This window comes from Coturnix japonica, unplaced genomic scaffold (assembly GCF_054131305.1).
Source record: "Coturnix japonica strain WE unplaced genomic scaffold, WE-NBRP24 Scf045, whole genome shotgun sequence".
Lineage (NCBI taxonomy): Eukaryota > Metazoa > Chordata > Aves > Galliformes > Phasianidae > Coturnix > Coturnix japonica.
Window position 1 is genome coordinate 1,556,551 of NW_028188948.1, and position 20,146 is coordinate 1,576,696.

A 20,146-nucleotide genomic window follows, 5' to 3' on the forward strand; every position below is an offset into this window, starting at 1 on the left:
AGGCCTACATGTCTTTCTCTTTTTGCATGATGCTCTGGAGGTTGAGGCATTACTCAGCTGCTGTGCATTTGCTTCTGGCTGGTCTCCTCTGAAAAAGACAAAGTGGAAATATTCATTGCAGAACAAGAGGAAATATAAGCTGCTTTTGTGTGAGTCACATCAGTTATCCCACTTGATAGAGATAGTTGCCTCCCCCTCACCCTACTTCTGTCTCTCTGATCTTGTTTCCCTTTCTTCAGTCTGTTCCTTACAGCCTTCAAACACCTGATTTCTTTTTCTCTTTCTTTCCAAAAGCACAGTAAGTGGAGAAGTTAAAGTAAGCCTTTGCTGGTGGGATTATAAGAGCAGTAAAGGCTTATAGGTGGTTTGAAGAAGTTTGTGTCTAATTGACACTCATCCTTGGTAAACAAGTCCAAACGTCTGAGCTCATGCTGCTGGTAGGTTCCTTGTGGGCAAGCAACAGGGGCTCATATCTGCTGTAATAATGTAGAATATTCAGTTTTGATCTCTGTTGTTTTTGTTTGCTGGTTCCTTTCTTTTGATACTAATCGTATTCTCAGCCAAAAGAGTGGTTTAAAAAAACCCCATCAGCCATCAGACTACTTGTACCAGCGGACATCTGGGTTGGCAATAAAGTGAGCCTTTGGACTCCGCAGACCTATAAATCCTGGTTAGCAGCTGGTGGCAACTGTTTCACCTGGAGGAACTTATCTTGATGTCTGGCATCTGGTTGTGTGGTCTGTATTCCCAAGACCCTTCACAGGATGTCCCTCCTAACCCAACCTTCTTGTAAAAAGATCATTCTTTCTCCCTGGGCCTTTTGGTAAAATACGTCTGTTAAGGTAACTTTCTGACATATTCAAGCTGCAAGAAGCATCCTGTATCAGAATAATTATGCTAACACCCATTAGAACACAGCCAACAAGCCCCTTCTTTGTACTCCCATCCTTCACCTTCAAAGGGAGCAGTTACCAGGCTGGATTCCTCACCAAACAGTGTGTCTCTTTCCTCTCTGATCTGAACTGGGCACGTATGCCTTTTGTGCTTTCCTGTGTATCCTTGGCTTGGGAAATCAATGGTTCCTTTGTTGCTTTAGAAGTGCTAATACAATGAATTCTGGAATTGTAGTTGCTTACTGTCACTGATCACTTGGAAGTGTGTTAGGTGGGGAAACCAGCTTTGGCAGCTGGCTGAAGATAACCAAAGAGAACTTGTGAAATGAAAAAAGATAGAAAATTGACATGAGGAATCCTTCATAATATAGGGGAAAAGGCGCAGTGTAAGGGGACAGCCATACAATATATGTGAAATTTGAGAAACGAGAAAGGAAGGCTCAGAGCTGCAGATGGCTCTGTGCCCTTACCTCTCACTCATGAGTCTCTTTATGAAGACGTGTTTAAAGTAAATGTTTAAGGAGACCAACAAAGAGAAGGTCTTGGGCTGATCTGTGAATATGTGCATGGCAATTTAACTGCAGGAGCTGGCGTGTGGCGTGGCCCAGGCAAGGGGACTGCCATCGGGTAGAAGTTTTGCTCTGGTGCCAATGGAAGCAGGAGTCAGAGGAAATGAGGGATTTAGTATAGAACAGACTTAGATCTGGAAAAAAGAAGCATGCTCCAAGGCATAATCAAAAGGCTCTGGAAGGAAACAGTGGACCCTCAGGACTGGAATAATAAGGAATTGTGAAGGCTGAGATTTGGATGCATGCTGGAGCTATTTATGCTGTCCTGGGGCCACAGGCATGTTGGCAGAGCTGGTAGGCAGCCAGGACAGGCACAGAGCAGAATGCTGTGGGACCACTCTGGCTGTTTTATGCAGGAAGACAATGTCTGCACGTTATCTGTCGGTGTTATTTTATATTCAACCAAGGCTACAACACACAGAATCAGGTAAACCTCAGGTTTTATTGCTGTAAGAGTTATAAGGGAACAAAGGAACTGAAGATTCAAACTGGTAAAATCATTAATAATGGCCAGTGGGGTAGATAGCAGACATCTCAAACATGCTAAACAATGTGCTCATTCTGATTCCTTATGTTTTAAAATTTACTCCAGAGGTTGAGAACCACCAAAAAAAGAAAAAACCTACGAGAAACACAAGGGCAGGGAAGCACAGTGACTGAGTTAATTGCCTTGATGGCATGAGTGAAGGGAGATGCAGTATACAAAGTTTGTCATTTGTTAAGACTCATATTTAAGTGAGCAGCATTGGTGGACATCCTAGTTAAGTCAGAACTAAGGAGAAGAGAGTTTCCCTCACCCAAAAGAAATCCCAAAGGGATTGGAGTTTTGGGGTGAGGCACAAAAGGGTCATTTGTATAGTGAAAATCTACTTAAAAGTCTGGAAAAATAGGTGGGATGTATTAATCATCACTGGGGTGGGAAGAAATGGATAGTAAGGTGACTCCAGCTACCACTCTGTTTTGGTCTGTATTTCTTTAATGACTGAGAAATGAGGAGAACAGTAAAATGCTAAGATTTACTGTTTGCAGCTGATATGAATTATACAGTAGGAAGGAGGACAGCAAGACTGTGGTTACGGGAATGGAAGATAAAATACAGACGGTGGCGGGGTAAAGCATGTTTGAAGGAATAGTTTAAAGCATTCAAACACATGGTTGGGTTCTGAATTAGCTCTGACTGTTCAGGAAAACATAAGTAGCGATTAGAAAGACAGCTCAATAAAGATATCTGTGCCATGTGCAGCAGCAACAATAAAGAAGAAAGTGAGTAAGATGCTTGTGTATGTGAGAAAATGTAGGCTTGGAAGATGCTATAATATCCCTATAGACGTGAATGGTAGTACCTCCTTTGGACTGCTTTGTCTGTTATGAGTTATTTTCTTTGTAAGGCAAAAGAGATAATGAAAGGGGGGGCTAGAGGAAGCACACAGTGGCCTGGAAGGCAGATTCGATATGGGAGAGTATTAGAGATACTTGAGCTATTGAGAGAGAAAGGGAAAGAGTGCAGAGAGCTCAGCAGTAACACTCAGCACTGTGCTGGGGAGAGGCTTCACAGTGATGTGGATATTTGGTGGCAGCATAGCAGGAAGCAAACTCGCCACCCCATTAAATTCCACTCCATGTAACGTTGCTATCAGGCCAACATGCAGCTTTGCCGGTCTGCTTGTGTCTGTAATGTGCTAGCATGGGAACAGAGCACCAGAGATCCTGTGGGGCAGACAGCTATCAGGCTGGAGCATGCTGTGATGTCTGGGTCATGCTGTGCTGGCTTCTTTCTAAATGCACTCTAGTGCCTAAATCATTATGTTGGTGCAAAAGTGATACCATGATCCATCATGGGGTCTTATTTTGTATGGGGAAGAAAAGCGTACTAGTGTTGCTGTGTCATTTTGGTCAATACATATTTTCATCACCTCTGGGATGGGCAGAATGGCATATGTTTTATCAGAGTAAGAGGGAAAGGCTTCAAAGCTTTCTATATTGCAGATTATAGTATAGTGAATTTCAAAATAAAATCTACTTTGTAATTTCCCAGTAACTATAAATACTTGCTCTGCTTTAAAGCCACACAGAAAAATAACAAGGTGTTGTGTAACATAGAACAATATGGAGGGCATTTCATGAAAAGATACAATTGGTTCTTTATATAACACACAATTAACCAGGAGAACCTGATAGTGAATGACATTATGGAGACAAATACTGTACTAAGAATGTTCAAAACAGGTTAGACGCTTTCTGAATAGCATCTGTATTTACGTTAGCCAGAATAAACATCATAAATCCTTTTGTTGCCAAGCATGTGGTGATCACCAGCCAGGATTAGGAAGTTATTTAACTCCCACGGTGAAATATGGCCAAATGAGTTAAACTCATAGCTGAAAATGCTTGGGTGGGCCTGGAGTCTGCTCACTTTTCTGTATGCTGAAGTTATTCATACAAGCAGAGAAGTGGAAGTAGAGAGGGAGGAAAAGTGATCCAGGGATTAAACTGCCAATTTAGGACTTGCAAAAATTCAACTTCTTGCTTTCCCAGACTGCTTTTATGAGCTAATTCATTTGACACAGACTCTCAGATGTACTTAGAGCTCCACCTCACATTTAATCTTCAGGCACCTCAGGCTATAACCTGGCTGTGACTTGTTCCAGGTTCCATAGAGTTCACACAGCAGAAGGTGTACGAGTGAGAGAAAGCCGTGGGTAGACTACAGATGAATGTTGAAGGCACAGTCAGATGGGGTAACAGCAGTTAACCTGTTGCCAGTACTGGAACCTGCATTAAAGACAGAAATGTTCTTGAACAAAGCACTTGGTTGTCACCAGTGTAAAGTAGTTTTCTTTTCTTACACTGCCCCAGAATCACTGTATGACCTTGAACAGTTTCCCCATTTCTTCTTCTTGTCTGCCAAGTAGGAGAGTTAATTATCTGGAGCACTATTTGTTTTCTTTCAAGAATTAGCACTTATTTTTTCTATTTATTTTCTGTTTTGTTGTTGTTGTTGTTTTTCCTGACAAACAAACAATGACAACAACAAAAACATACTGACAATTCCCACTACTTTTGTTCTTTGCCCTCTGGACCTTCTTTATGGCTCATCTACGTTGGTTTTGCTTTCTATTTTTGTCCATCTTTTATTCCTGATTCAGCCACTTTTCACAGTTATGCCCCACATAAATGTATGCATTGGTCCCAGTGATACCCAAGAAGTGATCTGGCAAAACTGGACCTTCTGGTACCATGTACTACCTTCCATCTCAGGAAGCAATGCGAAAGAGGTGCACCAGCATCCAGCAAGTATGGAAGCATTCCATACCCAACCACTACTGCTCTGTGTGAGTGTGCAGTCTCTGGGGGAGGGTGATGAGAATATATCCCCATCTTTATGCTTACTTTGGTTGGCTATCTATGCTATCTGAATAAGTAGAACTTGACAACCAGTTTTACCATTTGCTAAATCCTCAGTTCTCTTACAAACAGGCCTTTCAGGCCTCTTTCTGCTCTCTGATCTGCTTTCCTCCATCCCTTGAACAATCTAGCCTGTAGCATCTTTAGCCAGGGAAAGAGTCCGTTTGAATGACAAATCAATAACCCATCTTGTGACGAAACAAAGAAGTTTGCTCAGTCCCAGCTGAATCAGAGCATCAGCTAAATTCAGCAGATTTTCAGGGAGGGTTGACAGCAAGCTGGGCCTTGTTTCCTCACCTAGTAGCCAAAGTACTGAGGAAAGCGAGGATGGGCATTCATAACGAAGCACACCTCTCCAACAGTGAGATGGGGATTGAGGTTTCCATTAGTTTTCCTCTTGTTATCATTCCTCCACATCAGCATCCACTGACCTCAACCACCCCTCCCTCTTTCTCATCCTTTTATCTCTCCAGTCCTTTTATCTTCTGTCTTTAACTCAACCCCTCTCATCTTTCTAGAAATTCAAGCTACCCAATTTTTTTTCTCCATCTTCAGCCTTTTCTGCTTGCTTAATCCCTTTGAAATCTTTTGGCCCAAATTTCTATCCCCTAAACTTTGTCTGTTTAGAATGTCATACCTACTGCTTAGGGATCTCTGGGCCATGAGAAAAACTGGCTTGTTCCCTACTGTCCTCATCTCAATAGCTGGTTCCCCATTGTGCATCAGCATGTTTTCTTTCACAGGGGTTTAAAGGACACTATCTTTTGGGGCTGGCCCAGGCTAAAATTTCATCTGCAGGCACCAAATGTTTCATTCAGCTGTGTGGTTTGTCCTGTGCAGCCTCGAAGTAGTTTCTATTAGTATTCCAATGGAGAGCTCACTGATGGAATTAGTGGGAAACCAGACTGCCAATTTATTTATACCCAGCCTTAGGGCATAACCATTGTGCATGTGTAAAGCTGTTGAGATGCAGAGTATACTCTGCATGTGTGTGTGTATGTGTTGACTGGAAGTAAGTTTGCAGGGAAAAATATTGCCTCAAGGATTGAACAGTGCCCAAAAGTGACCGTACTGTGTGCCAAAGATCCCTTTTCTCTGAACGCAAGAGAAAAATGATGGCTCTGAAATCTGTTGTCTACTTGTGTTTATTAATATCTTTCAACTCCAGTTTAACTGCAGCTCTTGTTACCCTGGTGGAGAGAGAAAATTCTAATTTAACTTCTGGAGTCCTTCCACCTTCAACAATATCTGTGTTATGAAACTATCGCTGCCTTTGGCTTGTGGGGTTGTTTAAAGCATATGAGTAATGAATAACGAAGTTTTCCCATTACATTGTCTCTTAGCCTGTGATGTGTTTTTAGGTAAATTGAGAGACGTTGGAAGCATTTAGTTGTGAATATATAGTTGATGCATCAGTGCTGAATGCGAATGAACTCTTTTTCCGGTATAATTTCATCAACTTTCATTAGGAGAATTTTTATTGCCATTATCTTGGCCAAATGATAAATCACGGAATAGCTTTCTTATTTTTCCCCCTCCTTCCGTGTTTCCTATTACTGTGACACAGTGTCATTTAGGAGATGCAGATGAACACCTCACTGCCCTGTTATGATAAAAACAGTTTGGGCAGAGAACAAATGTACTGGTTTAACTAGACCAAGAGCTAATAGGTTGTGTTCATTTAATTCATCTGATTAGCCATGTTGAGTTCCTCTGGAATGTTTCTTCCCACCAAATCATATATACAGATACATCCAGATATTAGAGCATGGTGATGTCTCTTACCATACTGTCTGCTGTGGTATGAAAAAATGAGAAGAGATTAGCAAATAATGTCTAGTTCCATTATTCTTTATAACAGCCAGGAAACTATAAACCTGTTATCCTTTAACATTATGTCTTCAAAAGACATGCATGAGGGGGCCCAGGGGACCAGTGGGCATATTTGTATTGCGCAGCAATGTGTGTATTGAGCCAATGCTGATCCAGACTGGCACTTTCATGTTATGAAGAGCAGAAACTATGCAAAGATATGAGCTGATCATCAAAGAAGAATACCTTTGTTAGCATATCCATGAGGCTAAACTAATTAAGACTGATGATCTTGTCTGCAGCTTTCTGGTACAGTTTTCTGATTCAGACTTTGCTTAGATTTTGCTGGCTTGGAAGACTGCACTGCACTCCGCTTCTCATACAGATGCCTCCAGAGGAGGATGGAGCCATGTAGGATTGTGATGGGGAAAGATAGGGTCTCTGAGAGTTCAGGACATTGCAGAGGACCTGATGGCAGGTAGAACAGCTTCCTCCTGCATGGTAGTGGCAAACGGGTTATATATTGTCACTGTGAGTAGAAACAATCCAGCTTGACTGCTGTGGAGCTTCTTAACCAAAATCAAAAGTTCACCACTTCTCTTTCTTTATCTCTTGTAGAATTTCAAGAATTTCAAGCAAGGCAGGAGGGGCTGGTTTCTACCCAGAGCACCAGCTCTTGGCACTGCTGGCAGATATCATTAATGCTGTTAGTTTGATGCATCAGTTCTGTCAGCATCTTCACTTTAATGGTAGTCACCAATGCAGCTCCAGCTCCTGCCTCTGCTGAGAGCTGAGGAAGAAGAGGGAGAGCATTGTCTGAGTTGGAAAATAAAAGACTGCCTGTGTTTGAAGTGAATTAAATGTGTTAACTTGTAATGTTCTAGCTGAGGTTTCCAGCTGTTATTCCCGAGCTGTCTGTTCTCGAAGCAATATGGGTCCATCATAAAGCAGCTAACTTCAGAGCATGAGCACTTACTGTCTGAGGCTTCTCAGGTGTATTATACTTTTATTATTATTATTTCTCTGTTCATAGTTTCCTAAGGCCTCTTCATATCCTGAATAAAACCCTGGGGAATTGTAAGCCCACAGGCTGAGTTTTAGCACTGTCACTATTCGCATCTCCTGGATTGATAGGTATTTAGTGTGCTGCCTGGATCCTGGAAACAGGACCCTAAGATACACCCCAGGGAAAGCCCCAAGATGTTCCTTGTATTTTTTACCCCTGAGAGAATAATTCCTTTGCTGTGGAAGTGACTTATTTTTGCTCAGAAATGTCACCATTTCCACCTGCCAATTGTAACTGCCACACTAAAATGTCTTCTGAAGTAAAATAATGGAAGTGAGGAATCTATGTAGAGCTGCTAGGCCCTCGTTGTTTTGTATTAATGACCATTGGTTCCTCTAAGCCTCTTCATCTATTTTCTTCCCATTATTAATAATTACTATAGTTCATTGCACCTGGCTCTTACTTAGCAAAGCTTGCAGTGATTAGGATGGGAGAAGAAATGGTGTTAGAGATTTGCTGACTGCTTTAAAGATATTTAAGAGACTTTCTGAGAGCAGAAGTCAGATCTCCAGAGTCCTTTGTCTACGCCTGGCAGGGAGGCTCTGTTTTCTCATATTGTTTGTGTGCTCTTCTAGGCACGTCCTCTGCTTATCTAGCTGTCCAACCACTCAGTATATGTACAAGCTCAAAATAATGCATTATTTGTTCATTATTCATTATTATAATTACCTATTCATATTTATTCATATAGTTTGAGAAAACAAGCAGAATTTCAATGTGGTTACTATAGGAAAATGTGTTTGTTATCAGATAGGGCTGCTTTAATGTTAGATTTTATTTGTACATGCTGGACTTGCTGGAGTTGAAGTGAAGGCATTCGCCTTGTAAGACATTTTGTGGCCTCTAACAAACATGAACCAAAAAAAAGCATTACAAGGGAGCTGTAGATGGTCACTTGGGAAGCCTCTTTTTTCCATCCACCTCCATGCTGTTGGCTCCCAATTTCTCTCAGCTGTGCAGAAGATCCTAGAGAAATTATAAGTGCAACCTTACATAGGAAACATAAACAAATTAAAGAAGGCAAAACAAAACTAACTACTAAGAAACAGGAGACTGGAGCTCAGCCCCCTGTTATCAGTTACTGGTATATTATATATATATAATATATAATATATATAATATATGGGCTCTGTTACCTGTAAGATGTGCAGTAACAAACACCGAGTGAAGGGTCAAGAGCAGGCCATGCTGGTGTGGAGCACACACTGTGCTTGTGGCTGGTGCCAGGGCTGTGAGCACGGACTTATGGCAGTTGCTAAGGAAACAGTCTTGGAAATGGGATTGGAGTTCTTGTCAGAAGGTTGGCTGCAGAAATGGTTTGTGCTTCAAAAGCACACGGGGCTGATACTGACAAAGGCTGCAATTGTTCAGCAATTGATTCAACCCCTGGTGTGATAGCATTAAGGAGTAACACATGATGTGATCACTAAATGCCAAAGATGAGGGATTTTGCAGTTTCTTTGGGTTATTTTCGGTGACTCTTTTGTGGTTTTGGAGGTTTTTTTTGGTCTCTTGCCATCTCACTGCTTGTGAGAACCTACCAGTAATTACACCGGATTACTCCTATGTAGGCCCTTGATGTGTTACTTTTTTGTTGGGTCTTTATTTTTTTAAGTAGTGAAAAAGCATGCACAGACAATTCAAAGTCAGGGCTCTTCCATGTGAGGATCCACAGCTTGAAGGAGTCCTCTTGGAAAGGTGATGTTGATAATCCCAGTCCTGTTTTTGCATTTCTTTGCCTGCACGTCCCTACTAGAGACATAGGCTTTTAATACACTGAGAAATTCCTCAGAGTTATTTGTTATTTTGCAATTACTTTGTAATTGATTTTCTTAAAAAGCAATTCATAACTTGTTAAAGATGTTCCCTCCTTCCCCTCTTCACTGTTTTTTCTCTAATCTCTGCCACTGTCCAGTATTTACAGTCATAAAACCTATTTGTTTCCCATTGCTTAGGGAGATGACGCTTCTAGAGAGAGAAAAAAGATGAGACCTAATGATTTGTAAGAGTGTATTTAGTCAGATCCTCTTGGGGTATGAGTCTAATTTGTACAGTGACAACTTCAGTGTAAGTAACCAGAGCAGTTACACTACTTGCCTCTGTTGCCTCTGTAAAATAGAAGCTATTTTAGAATAGATCCTGTAGAACAAATGCTATCATTGAATTCATGATTGACTGTATGGGAACCTGAATGAGGTGATACTGTAATACTAAGAGCTGTCCTTCTGAAAAACAGTCTCCCAACACCTGCGCTTTGTACACTCAGCAATGAAACTTCCTCCTTTTTTCCACCAGGGCCTGCAGCTGGGAACTCAAGAGCTGGAGGAGATGGGAAGCAAGTTTTGCCTTGCTCTGCTCATTCTGCACCTCAAATCCTTGCCCTGCAGCAAGAAGGTGATGGCTCAGGCAGCGCTACTCCTAGATCTGGAGGAAGAGATAACAATAACAGACCGGGCACAAAGGTCAGTGACAGTTTCCTTACAAATTTCATTTTCCTCTCAAAATATTACTTGAGCATATGGATGGCACTGTCTCAGTGAATTCATCAACAGGAAACTGAAGTTTCAGGTGATACTCTGTCCACCTCAGATCTCCTCTGTGGAGTCAATCTCCTACAGGGAAGATGTTCTCTAGGTGAAGGACTTTGATGGTATGATTTAGAAACAGTATGCCTGATTCTGCAAGGATTCGCACAGTCATTCCTCTTTTCCTCACAGCATTGTATCCTACAGACATATGAAGCATAGGTTTGTGATTTTTGGTGCGTGTGATGAAGTCATTATCCAAACAACCATATGGGAGGTGTTTTTTCCTAATTGCAAAATTCATTTCTTAGCTTCCTGTGTTCAATGGGATGTATGCAAGTGAGGTTGCCTCATATGTGGGGAATTTGGCCTGGGTAAAGGTCAGAATATGGGATGCTTCAGCTGTGATGAAGCAGAAATGTATGTGCTCTTTCTAAACCATGCTATTCCTAGTTCTACATGCAAGCACTTACTCTTGCAATATTGTTTTTCCAAGACAAATGGAGGAAAAAATAACTGAGTGATGTGATATGATTTGAAGTTCCCAGTGGGTTTGTTATCAAAGAGTGCTTCCAGCTTCATCAATGAAAAGCCAATTTTTTCTGTTGCAGAAATGCCCCCATAATTTACAGCAAACTTCCAGTCTTCCCCCTGCAGGAATACTTAACTGACATTCGCACCACCTGTTCCTCATGCCTGAAACCATTCTTACAAGCTTGTTCGTGGTTTTTAATGTTTATGGGGAACAATGAAAAAAAGAGAACTAAAATATAGAGACATTCCTTTTGTATAGCTGTGCTCACTTGTACATATGAACACATAAATGAAGCAATTAACATGTATCCTAAATGGTTTCAGTACTGGGGACAGCCATCCGAGAAATCGTTGGTGTCTCATTAGAGAGAGCTACTGAAGCCTGGCCAGGTGGATGAATTTGAGATATAAATCAGATTTTCCAATTCTGAATTAGAGCTGGAGGAGTTTTTGCATGAAAGTAACTTCAGGGAAGGAAAATATTGAACTCTGACTTGTCCCAGACACTGAAAATAAGTTGGTCATACCAACTCCATGAGCACTTTCTCTCATTTGTGTGGTTTTCCATTACCTTTTTCTTTGGTTGGTTTCATGTTAGTGAGCATTCATTTCATTTTTCCTGATGTTGTGTGGGCGATGAACCTTTACCAATATAGCAGCTCTCTAATGACAAATACTTTTAAAGAAGTTAAGAATTAAAGAAAAATCCCTTACCTTGTACAGCTCCCATGCCATTCCACATCTGTTTGTGGTGGTCAAAAGCAAAGCGCTCTGTCCCTTCAAGGTTCTGTGTCATCTGGGGATGGGATGTCACTGCTGAAGGCAGTGTGATGGTTACTTGTTCATTTTCACTCCAGTGGGTGGAATTGCAGATTTATGGAGTTCTGATGGGTTAGGTGCAATTAGTTGGCATTTGTAGTACAAGTAAACATTACATTGTTTGCTCCTGTCTAAAGATTTGCCATATTACAGGAGCTTTTTGCAAAAGATCAGGAAAAGGGAGATGTGGGGACCAAGGGGCTTGGCTTGTAAGTGTATTCTATTTTATGATAAATAATTCATTGAAAAGGATTGTGCAGCTTATTGATTCTGATTCAGAAAATTAATATTTTGCTTCTGGGTTTCTTTGAGTCTCGCCAAGAGAACTGCATAATTTGATTTTAGAGGGAATAAGAGGCCTAAAGCAACCAAAGGAAGAATGCAGAATAAAGAGAGCACACTGCTATGGGCAGGAGAGCAGCTGTATCCAGGCCTCTCCCCCAGCTCAGACTTTGAAATAAAATAATGCATAGACTATGAAATAAAAAACTGATTATCCATCAGAACTGGAGGTTGCAGTGTGGGGTTCCACTTGGTCTAATCTTACTCTGTAAAGATGAAATCCAGTCTTTCTCCATTTAGGTAGCACAGGGAGCTCAGCAGAGTCTTTCTGCTTACTGGTGGTGTGTCACTACATCAATGGTAATTATAGTCTACTTTTGCCAAGACTAGAGCTGTCTTTCATGGTTTAAGGAGCAGGAAGTGTTTATAGCTTAGAACCAGTGCTGTTGTCTTCTGTAGTTACCACAAAAAACACTTGAACACTTTCTATGCTTTCCTCTTGTGAGGATGGAAATAACCCAAATTATTTTTGTACCTTTGCCAAAGCAGAGTTGAACTCGGGGCCTGCAGGTGCTACACAGGAGCGACCTAAATGGTTACACTGTGGGATGTCTTTCTTGTGTGCTTTACACTGTGAGCAGAGGTGGTTTAAACACCTTGCAGGCAATCCCTTTTCCAGACCTCTGTACTGTGTAATGAATAGTGGGTGTTTAAGTGGGAGCCAATGGGTCTGACTGCAGCTTAAGTTTGTTTTTGGTAGAGCGTGTTGCAGAAGACTGTCTTGACTGACTTTCTCACCTAGAGAAAGATACACATATGGATGTTTCCTATCAGAGCAGGATTAACAGTGTCAGAAGAAAACGATGACTGTCACTCGACCTTGATGAAAATACGATCTTTATTTAGTTGATAAGGTTCTATTTTGCAGAAAACATGCTGAAATTGCTCTGACCACTCCAGCTGTGATCAGTGAGATTAATTGCACAGTGCTTATGTTCAATACATCTATCTAATTTTCTAAATGTGCATTTCTGAGTGCCCGTCTCTATAGTACTCCGGGTGACAGGTCAAGCCATGGAAAGAGAAGTTCAATGCTTAGCTTAGAAACCTCAATGCTTAGAATCCTCAATGCTTAACATCCTCAATGCATAGAATGCTCAATGCTTAGAATCCTCAGTGCTTAGAATCCTCAATGCTTAGAATCCTCAATGCTTAGCATCCTCAATGCTTAGCTTAGAAAACTCAATGCTTAGAATCCTCAATGCTTAACATCCTCAATGTTTAGAATCCTCAATGCATAGCTTAGAATCCTCAATGCTTAGAATCCTCAATGCTTAGCATCCTCAATCCTTAGTATGCTCTATGCTTAGCTTAGAATCCTCAATGCTTAGAATCCTCAATGCTTACAAACCTCAATGCTGAGAAATTTTATTGTTTGAAACCTCATTGCTTAGCATCCCAAATGCTTACAAACCTCAATTCATAGAGGCCTTAATGCTTAGAAACATCAAAGATTAGAAAACTCAATGCTTGGCTTAGAATCCTCTATGCTTAGAATCCTCAATGCTTACAATCCTCAATGCTTAGAATCCTCAGTGCTTAGGAACCTCAATGCACAGAGTCCTTAATGCTTAGAAACCTCAATACTTAGCATCCTCAGTGCTTAGCTTAGAATCTTCACTGCTTAGAAACTTCAATGCTTAGAATCCTCACTGCTTAGAAACCTCAATGCTTATAATCCTCAGTGCTTAGCATTCTCAATGCGTAGAATCCCCAATGCTTAGAAACCTCAATGCTTAGCATCCTCAATCCTTAGTATGCTCTATGCTTAGCTTAGAATCCTCAATGCTTTGAATCCTCAAAGCTCAGAATCCTCACTGCTTAGGAACCGCAATGCTTAGCATCCTCAATGCATTGCTTAGAAACCTCAATGCGTAGAATCCTCATTGCTTAGAAATTTTATTGCTCTGTAACCTCAATGCTTAGCATCTCTAATGCTTACAAACCTCAGTGCATAGAGGCCTTAATGTTTAGAAACCTCAAAGATAAGAAAACTCAATGCTTGGCTTAGAATCCTCAATGCTTAGAATCTTCAATGCTTAGCATCCTCAATGCTTAGAATCCTCAATGCTTAGAATCCTCAATGCTTAGAAACCTCAATGCACAGAGTCCTTAATGCTTAGAAACCTCAATACTTAGCATCCTCAGTGCTTAGCTTAGAATCCTCACTGCTTAGAAACCTCAATGCTTTGAATCCTCAGTGCTTAGCATCCTCAATGCGTAGAATCCCCAATACTTAGAAACCTCAATGCTTAGCATCCTCAATCCTTAGAATGCTCTATGCTTAGCTTAGAATCCTCAATGCTTAGAATCCTCAATGCTTACAAACCTCAATGCTGAGAAATTTTATTGTTTGCAACCTCATTGCTTAGCATCCTAAATGCTTACAAACCTCAATGCATAGAGGCCTTAATGCTTAGAAACCTCAAAGATTAGAAAACTCAATGCTTGGCTTAGAATTCTCAATGCTTAGAATCCTCAGTGCTTAGAATCCTCCATGCATAGCTTAGAATCCTCAATGCTTAGAATCCTCAATGCTTAGAATCCTCAATGCTTAGCATCCTCATTGCTTAGCTTAGAAACCTCAATGCTTAGCATCCTCAATGCTTAGCATCCTCAATGCTTAGCATCGTCATTGCTTAGCATCCTCATTGCTTAGCATCCTCATTGCTTAGCTTAGAATCCTCAAAGCTCAGAATCCTCACATCTTAGGAACCTCAATGCTTAGCATCCTCCATGCATTGCTTAGAAACCTCAATGCGCAGAATCCTCATTGCTTAGAAATTTTATTGCTCTGAAACCTCAATGCTTAGCATCCCTAATGCTTACAAACCTCATTGCATAGAGGCCTTAATGTTTAGAAACAACAAAGATTAGAAAAATAAATGCTTGGCTTAGAATCCTCAATGCTTAGAATCCTCAATGCTTAGAATCCTCAATGCTTAGCATCCTCAATGCTTAGAATCCTCAATGCTTAGAATCCTCAATGCTTAGCATCCTCAATGCTTAGAATCCTCAATGCTTAGAATCCTCAATGCTTAGAATCCTCAATGCTTAGCATCCTCAATGCTTAGCATCCGCAATGCTTAGAAACCTCAATGCTTAGAATCCACAATGCTTAGAATCCTCAATGCTTAGAATCCTCAATGCCTAGCTTAGAATCGTCAATGCTTAGAATGCTCAATGCACAGAATCCTTAATGCTTAGAAACCTCAATACTTAGCATCCTCAGTGCTTAGCTTAGAATCCTCACTGCTTAGAAACCTGAATGCTTAGAATCCTCAATGCTAAGCTTAGAAACCTCAATGCTTAGCATCCTCAATGCTTAGAAACCTCAATGCTTAGCATCCTCAATGCTTAGAAACCTCAATGCTTAGAATCCTCAATGATTAGAATCCTCAATGCTTAGAATCCTCAATGCCTAGCTTAGAATCCTCAATGCTTAGAATCCTCAATGCTTAGAAAGCTCAATGCACAGAGTCCTTAATGCTTAGAAACCTCAATACTTAGCATCCTCAGTGCTTAGCTTAGAATCCTCACTGCTTAGAAACCTGAATGCTTAGAATCCTCAATGCTACGCTTAGAAACCTCAATGCTTAGCATCCTCAATGCTTAGCATCCTCAATCCTTAGCATCCTCAATGCATATCTTAGAATCCTCAAAGCTCAGGATCCTCAATGCTTAGAAACCTCAATACTTAGAATCCTCAGTGCTTAGCATCTTCAACGCGTAGAATCCCCTATGCTTAGAAACCTCAATGCTTAGAATCCTCAATCCTTAGTATGCTCTATGCTTAGTTTAGAATCCTCAATGCTTAGAATCCTCAATGCTTACAAACCTCAATGCTGAGAAATTTTATTGTTTAAAACCTCATAGCTTAGCATCCCAAATGCTTACAAACCTCAATGCATAGAGGCTTTAATCCTTAGAAACCACAAAGATTAGAAAACTCAATGCTTGGCTTAGAAACCTCAATTCTTAGAATCCTCAATGCTTAGAATCCTCAATGCTTACCTTAGAAACCTCAATGCTTAGAATCCTCAATGCTTAGAATCCTCAATGCTTACAATCCTCAATGCTTAGAATCCTCAATGCACAGAGTCCTCAATGCTTAGAAACCTCAATACATAGCATCCTCAGTGCTTAGCTTAGAATCCTCACTGCTTAGAAACCTGAATGCTTAGAATCCTCAATGATTAGAATCCTCAATGCTAAGCTTAGAAACCTCAATGCTTAGAATCCTCAATGCTTAGAATCCTCAATGCTTAGAATCCTCCAGGCATTGCTTAGAATCCTCAATAGTTAGAATCCTCAATGCTTCGCGTCCTCAATGCTTAGCTTAGAAACCTCAATACTTAGAATCCTCAATGCGTAGCATCCCCATTACATAGCTTAGAATCCTCAATGCTTAGAATCCTCAATGCTTAGAATCCTCAATGCTTAGCATCCTCAAAGCTTAGCATCCTCAATGCTTAGCATCCTCAATGCTTAGAATCCTCAATGCTTAGAATCCTCAATGATTAGCATCCACAATGCTTAGCATCCTCAATGCTTAGCATCCTCAAAGCTTAGCATCCTCAATGCTTAGAAACCTCAATGCTTTGCTTTAGAAACCTCAATGCTTAGAATCCTCAATGCTTAGAATCCTCAATGCCTAGATTAGAATCCTCAATGCTTAGAATCCTCAATGCTAAGAATCCTCAATGCTTAGAATCCTCAATGCTTAGCATCCTCAATGCTTAGCATCCTCAATGCTTAGCTTAGAAACCTCAATGCTTAGAATCCTCAATGCTTAGAATCCTCAATGCTTAGAATCCTCAATGCCTAGATTAGAATCCTGAATGCTTAGAATCCTCAATGCTTAGAATCCTCAATGCTTAGAATCCTCAATGCTTAGCATCCTCAATGCTCAGCTTAGAAAACTCAATGCTTAGAAACCTCAAAGCACAGAATCCTTAATGCTTAGAAACCTCGATACTTAGCATCCTAAGTGCTTAGCTTAGAATCCTCACTGCTTAGAAACCTGAATTCTTAGAATCCTCAATGCCTAGAATCCTCAATGCTTAGAGTAGAAACCTCAATGCTTAGAATTCTCAATGCTTAACATCCTCAATGTTTAGAATCCTCAATGCATAGCTTAGAATCCTCAATGCTTAGAATCCTCAATGCTTAGAATCCTCAATGCACAGAGTCCTTAATGCTTAGAAACCTCAATACTTAGCATCCTCAGTGCTTAGCTTAGGATCCTCACTGCTTAGAAACCTGAATGCTTAGAATCCTCAATGATTAGAATCCTCAATGCTAAGCTTAGAAACCTCAATGCTTAGAATCCTCAATGCTTAGCATCCTCAATGCTTAGCATCCTCAATGCTTAGCATCCTCAATGCTTAGCATCCTCAATGCTTAGCATCCTCAAATCTTAGAATCCTCAATGCTTAGCATCCTCAATGCTTAGCATCCTCAATGCTTAGAATCCTCAATGCTTAGAATCCTCAATGCATTGCTTAGAAACCTCAATGCTTAGAATCCTCAACGCTTAGAATCCTCAATGCTTAGAATCCTCCATGCATTGCTTAGAATCCTCAATAGTTAGAATACTCAATGCTTCGCGTCCTCAATGCTTAGCTTAGAAACCTCAATACTTAGAATACTCAATGCATAGCATCCTCATTACATAGCTTAGAATCCTCAGTGCTTAGAATCCTCAATGCTTAGCATCCACAATGCTTAGCATCCTCAATGCTTAGAATCCTCAAAGCTTAGCATCCTCAATGCTTAGAATCCTCAATGCTTAGCATCCTCAAAGCTTAGCATCCTCAATGCTTAGCATCCTCAATGCTTAGCATCCTCAATGCTTAGCATCCTCAATGCTTTGCTTAGAAACCTCAATGCTTAGAATCCTCAATGCTTAGCATCCTCAATGCTTAGCATACTCATTGCTTAGCATCCTCATAACTTAGCTTAGAATCCTCAAAGCTCAGAATCCTCACTGCTTAGGAACTTCAATGCTTAGCATCCTCCATGCATTGCTTAGAAACCTCAATGCTTAGAATCCTCATTGCTTAGAAATTTTATTGCTCTGAAACCTCAATGCTTAGCAACCCTAATGCTTACAAACCTCATTGCATAGAGGCCTTAATGTTTAGAAAAAACAAAGATTAGAAAACTCAATGCTTGGCTTAGAATCCTCAACGCTTAGAATCCTCAATGCTTAGAATCCTCATTGCCTACCTTAGAATCCTCAATGCTTAGAATCCTCACTGCTTAGAAACCTGAATGCTTAGAATCCTCAATGCTTAGAATCCTCAATGCTAAGCTTAGAAACCTCAATGCTTAGCATCCTCAATGCTTAGCATCCTCAATCCTTAGCATCCTCAATGCATATCTTAGAATCCTCAAAGCTCAGGATCCTCAATGCTTAGAAACCTCAATGCACAGAGTCCTTAATGCTTAGAAACCTCAATACATAGAATCCTCAGTGCTTAGCATCCTCCACGCGTAGAATGCCCAATGCTTAGAAACCTCAATGCTTAGCATCCTCAATCCTTAGTATGCTCTATGCTTAGCTTAGAATCATCAATGCTTAGAATCCTCAATGCTGAGAAATTTTATTGTTTGAAACCTCATTGCTTAGCATCCCAAATGCTTACAAACCTCAATGCATAGAGGCCTTAATGCTTAGAAACCTCAAAGATTAGAAAACTCAATGCTTGGCTTAGAATCCTCAATGCTTAGAATCCTCAATGCTTAGAATCTTCAATGCTTAGCATCCTCCATGCATTGCTTAGAATCCTCAATAGTTAGAATCCTCAATGCTTCGCATCCTCAATGCTTAGCTTAGAAACCTCAATGCTTAGAATCCTCAATGCTTAGAATCCTCAATGCTTAGAATCCTCAATGCTTAGAATCCTCAATGCCTAGATTAGAATCCTCAATGTTTAGAAACCTCAATGCTTAGAATCCTCAATGCTTAGCATCCTCAATGCTTAGCATCCTCAGTGCTTTGCATCCTCATTGCTTAGCATCCTCTTTGATTAGCTTAGAATCCTCAAAGCTTAGAATCCTCACTGCTTAGGAACCTCAATGCTTAGCATCCTCCATGCATTGCTTAGAAACCTCAATGCGCAGAATCCTCATTGCTTAGAAATTTTATTGCTCGGAAACCTCAATGCTTAGCAACCCTAATGCTTACAAACCTCATTGCATAGAGGCCTTAATGCTTAGAAACCTCAAAGATTAGAAAACTCAATGCTTGGCTTAGAATCCTCAATGCTTAGAATCCTCAATGCTTAGAATCCTCAATGCTTAGCATCCTCAATGCTTAGCATCCTCAATGCTTAGAATCCTCAATGCTTAGAATCCTCAAGTTTAGCATCCTCAATGCTTAGCATCCTCAATGCTTAGCATCCTCAATGCTTAGAATCCTCAATGCTTAGCTTACAAACCTCAATGCTTAGAATCCTCAATGCTTAGAATCCTCATTGCCTAGCTTAGAATCCTCAATGCTTAGAATCCTCACTGCTTAGAAACCTGAATGCTTAGAATCCTCAATGCTTAGAATCCTCAATGCTAAGCTTAGAAACCTCAATGCTTAGCATCCTCAATGCTTAGCATCCTCAATCCTTAGCATCCTCAATGCATATCTTAGAATCCTCAAAGCTCAGGATCCTCAATGCTTAGAAACCTCAATGCACAGAGTCCTTAATGCTTAGAAACCTCAATACATAGAATCCTCAGTGCTTAGCATCCTCCACGCGTAGAATGCCCAATGCTTAGAAACCTCAATGCTTAGCATCCTCAATCCTTAGTATGCTCTATGCTTAGCTTAGAATCATCAATGCTTAGAATCCTCAATGCTGAGAAATTTTATTGTTTGAAACCTCATTGCTTAGCATCCCAAATGCTTACAAACCTCAATGCATAGAGGCCTTAATGCTTAGAAACCTCAAAGATTAGAAAACTCAATGCTTGGCTTAGAATCCTCAATGCTTAGAATCCTCAATGCTTAGAATCTTCAATGCTTAGCATCCTCCATGCATTGCTTAGAATCCTCAATAGTTAGAATCCTCAATGCTTCGCATCCTCAATGCTTAGCTTAGAAACCTCAATGCTTAGAATCCTCAATGCTTAGAATCCTCAATGCTTACCTTAGAAACCTCAATGCTTAGAATCCTCACTGCT

The 20,146-nt window shown here is 40.6% G+C and overlaps 1 protein-coding gene and 1 long non-coding RNA gene across 2 annotated transcripts in view; one reads left to right on the forward strand and one right to left on the reverse strand.

Moving 5' to 3' along the window:
• LOC146752443 (cytosolic carboxypeptidase 4-like) overlaps window positions 1-12,104 on the forward strand; it is a 73,776-nt gene extending 61,672 nt beyond the window's left edge. The window contains exon 5 of the mRNA XM_085531862.1: window positions 10,041-12,104. Within this exon, the coding sequence (XP_085387988.1) occupies window positions 10,041-10,259 (219 nt within the window). The 3' untranslated portion in view covers window positions 10,260-12,104. The remainder of the gene's footprint in view (window positions 1-10,040) is intronic.
• Window positions 4,042-9,385, reverse strand: LOC146752444 (uncharacterized). Its single transcript, XR_014940627.1, has 3 exons — window positions 8,882-9,385; window positions 8,620-8,711; window positions 4,042-7,469 (listed from the first exon to the last, which is right to left on the reverse strand). It is a non-coding gene; the product is annotated as an uncharacterized LOC146752444 (long non-coding RNA).
• Window positions 12,105-20,146: the final 8,042 nt, after the last annotated feature.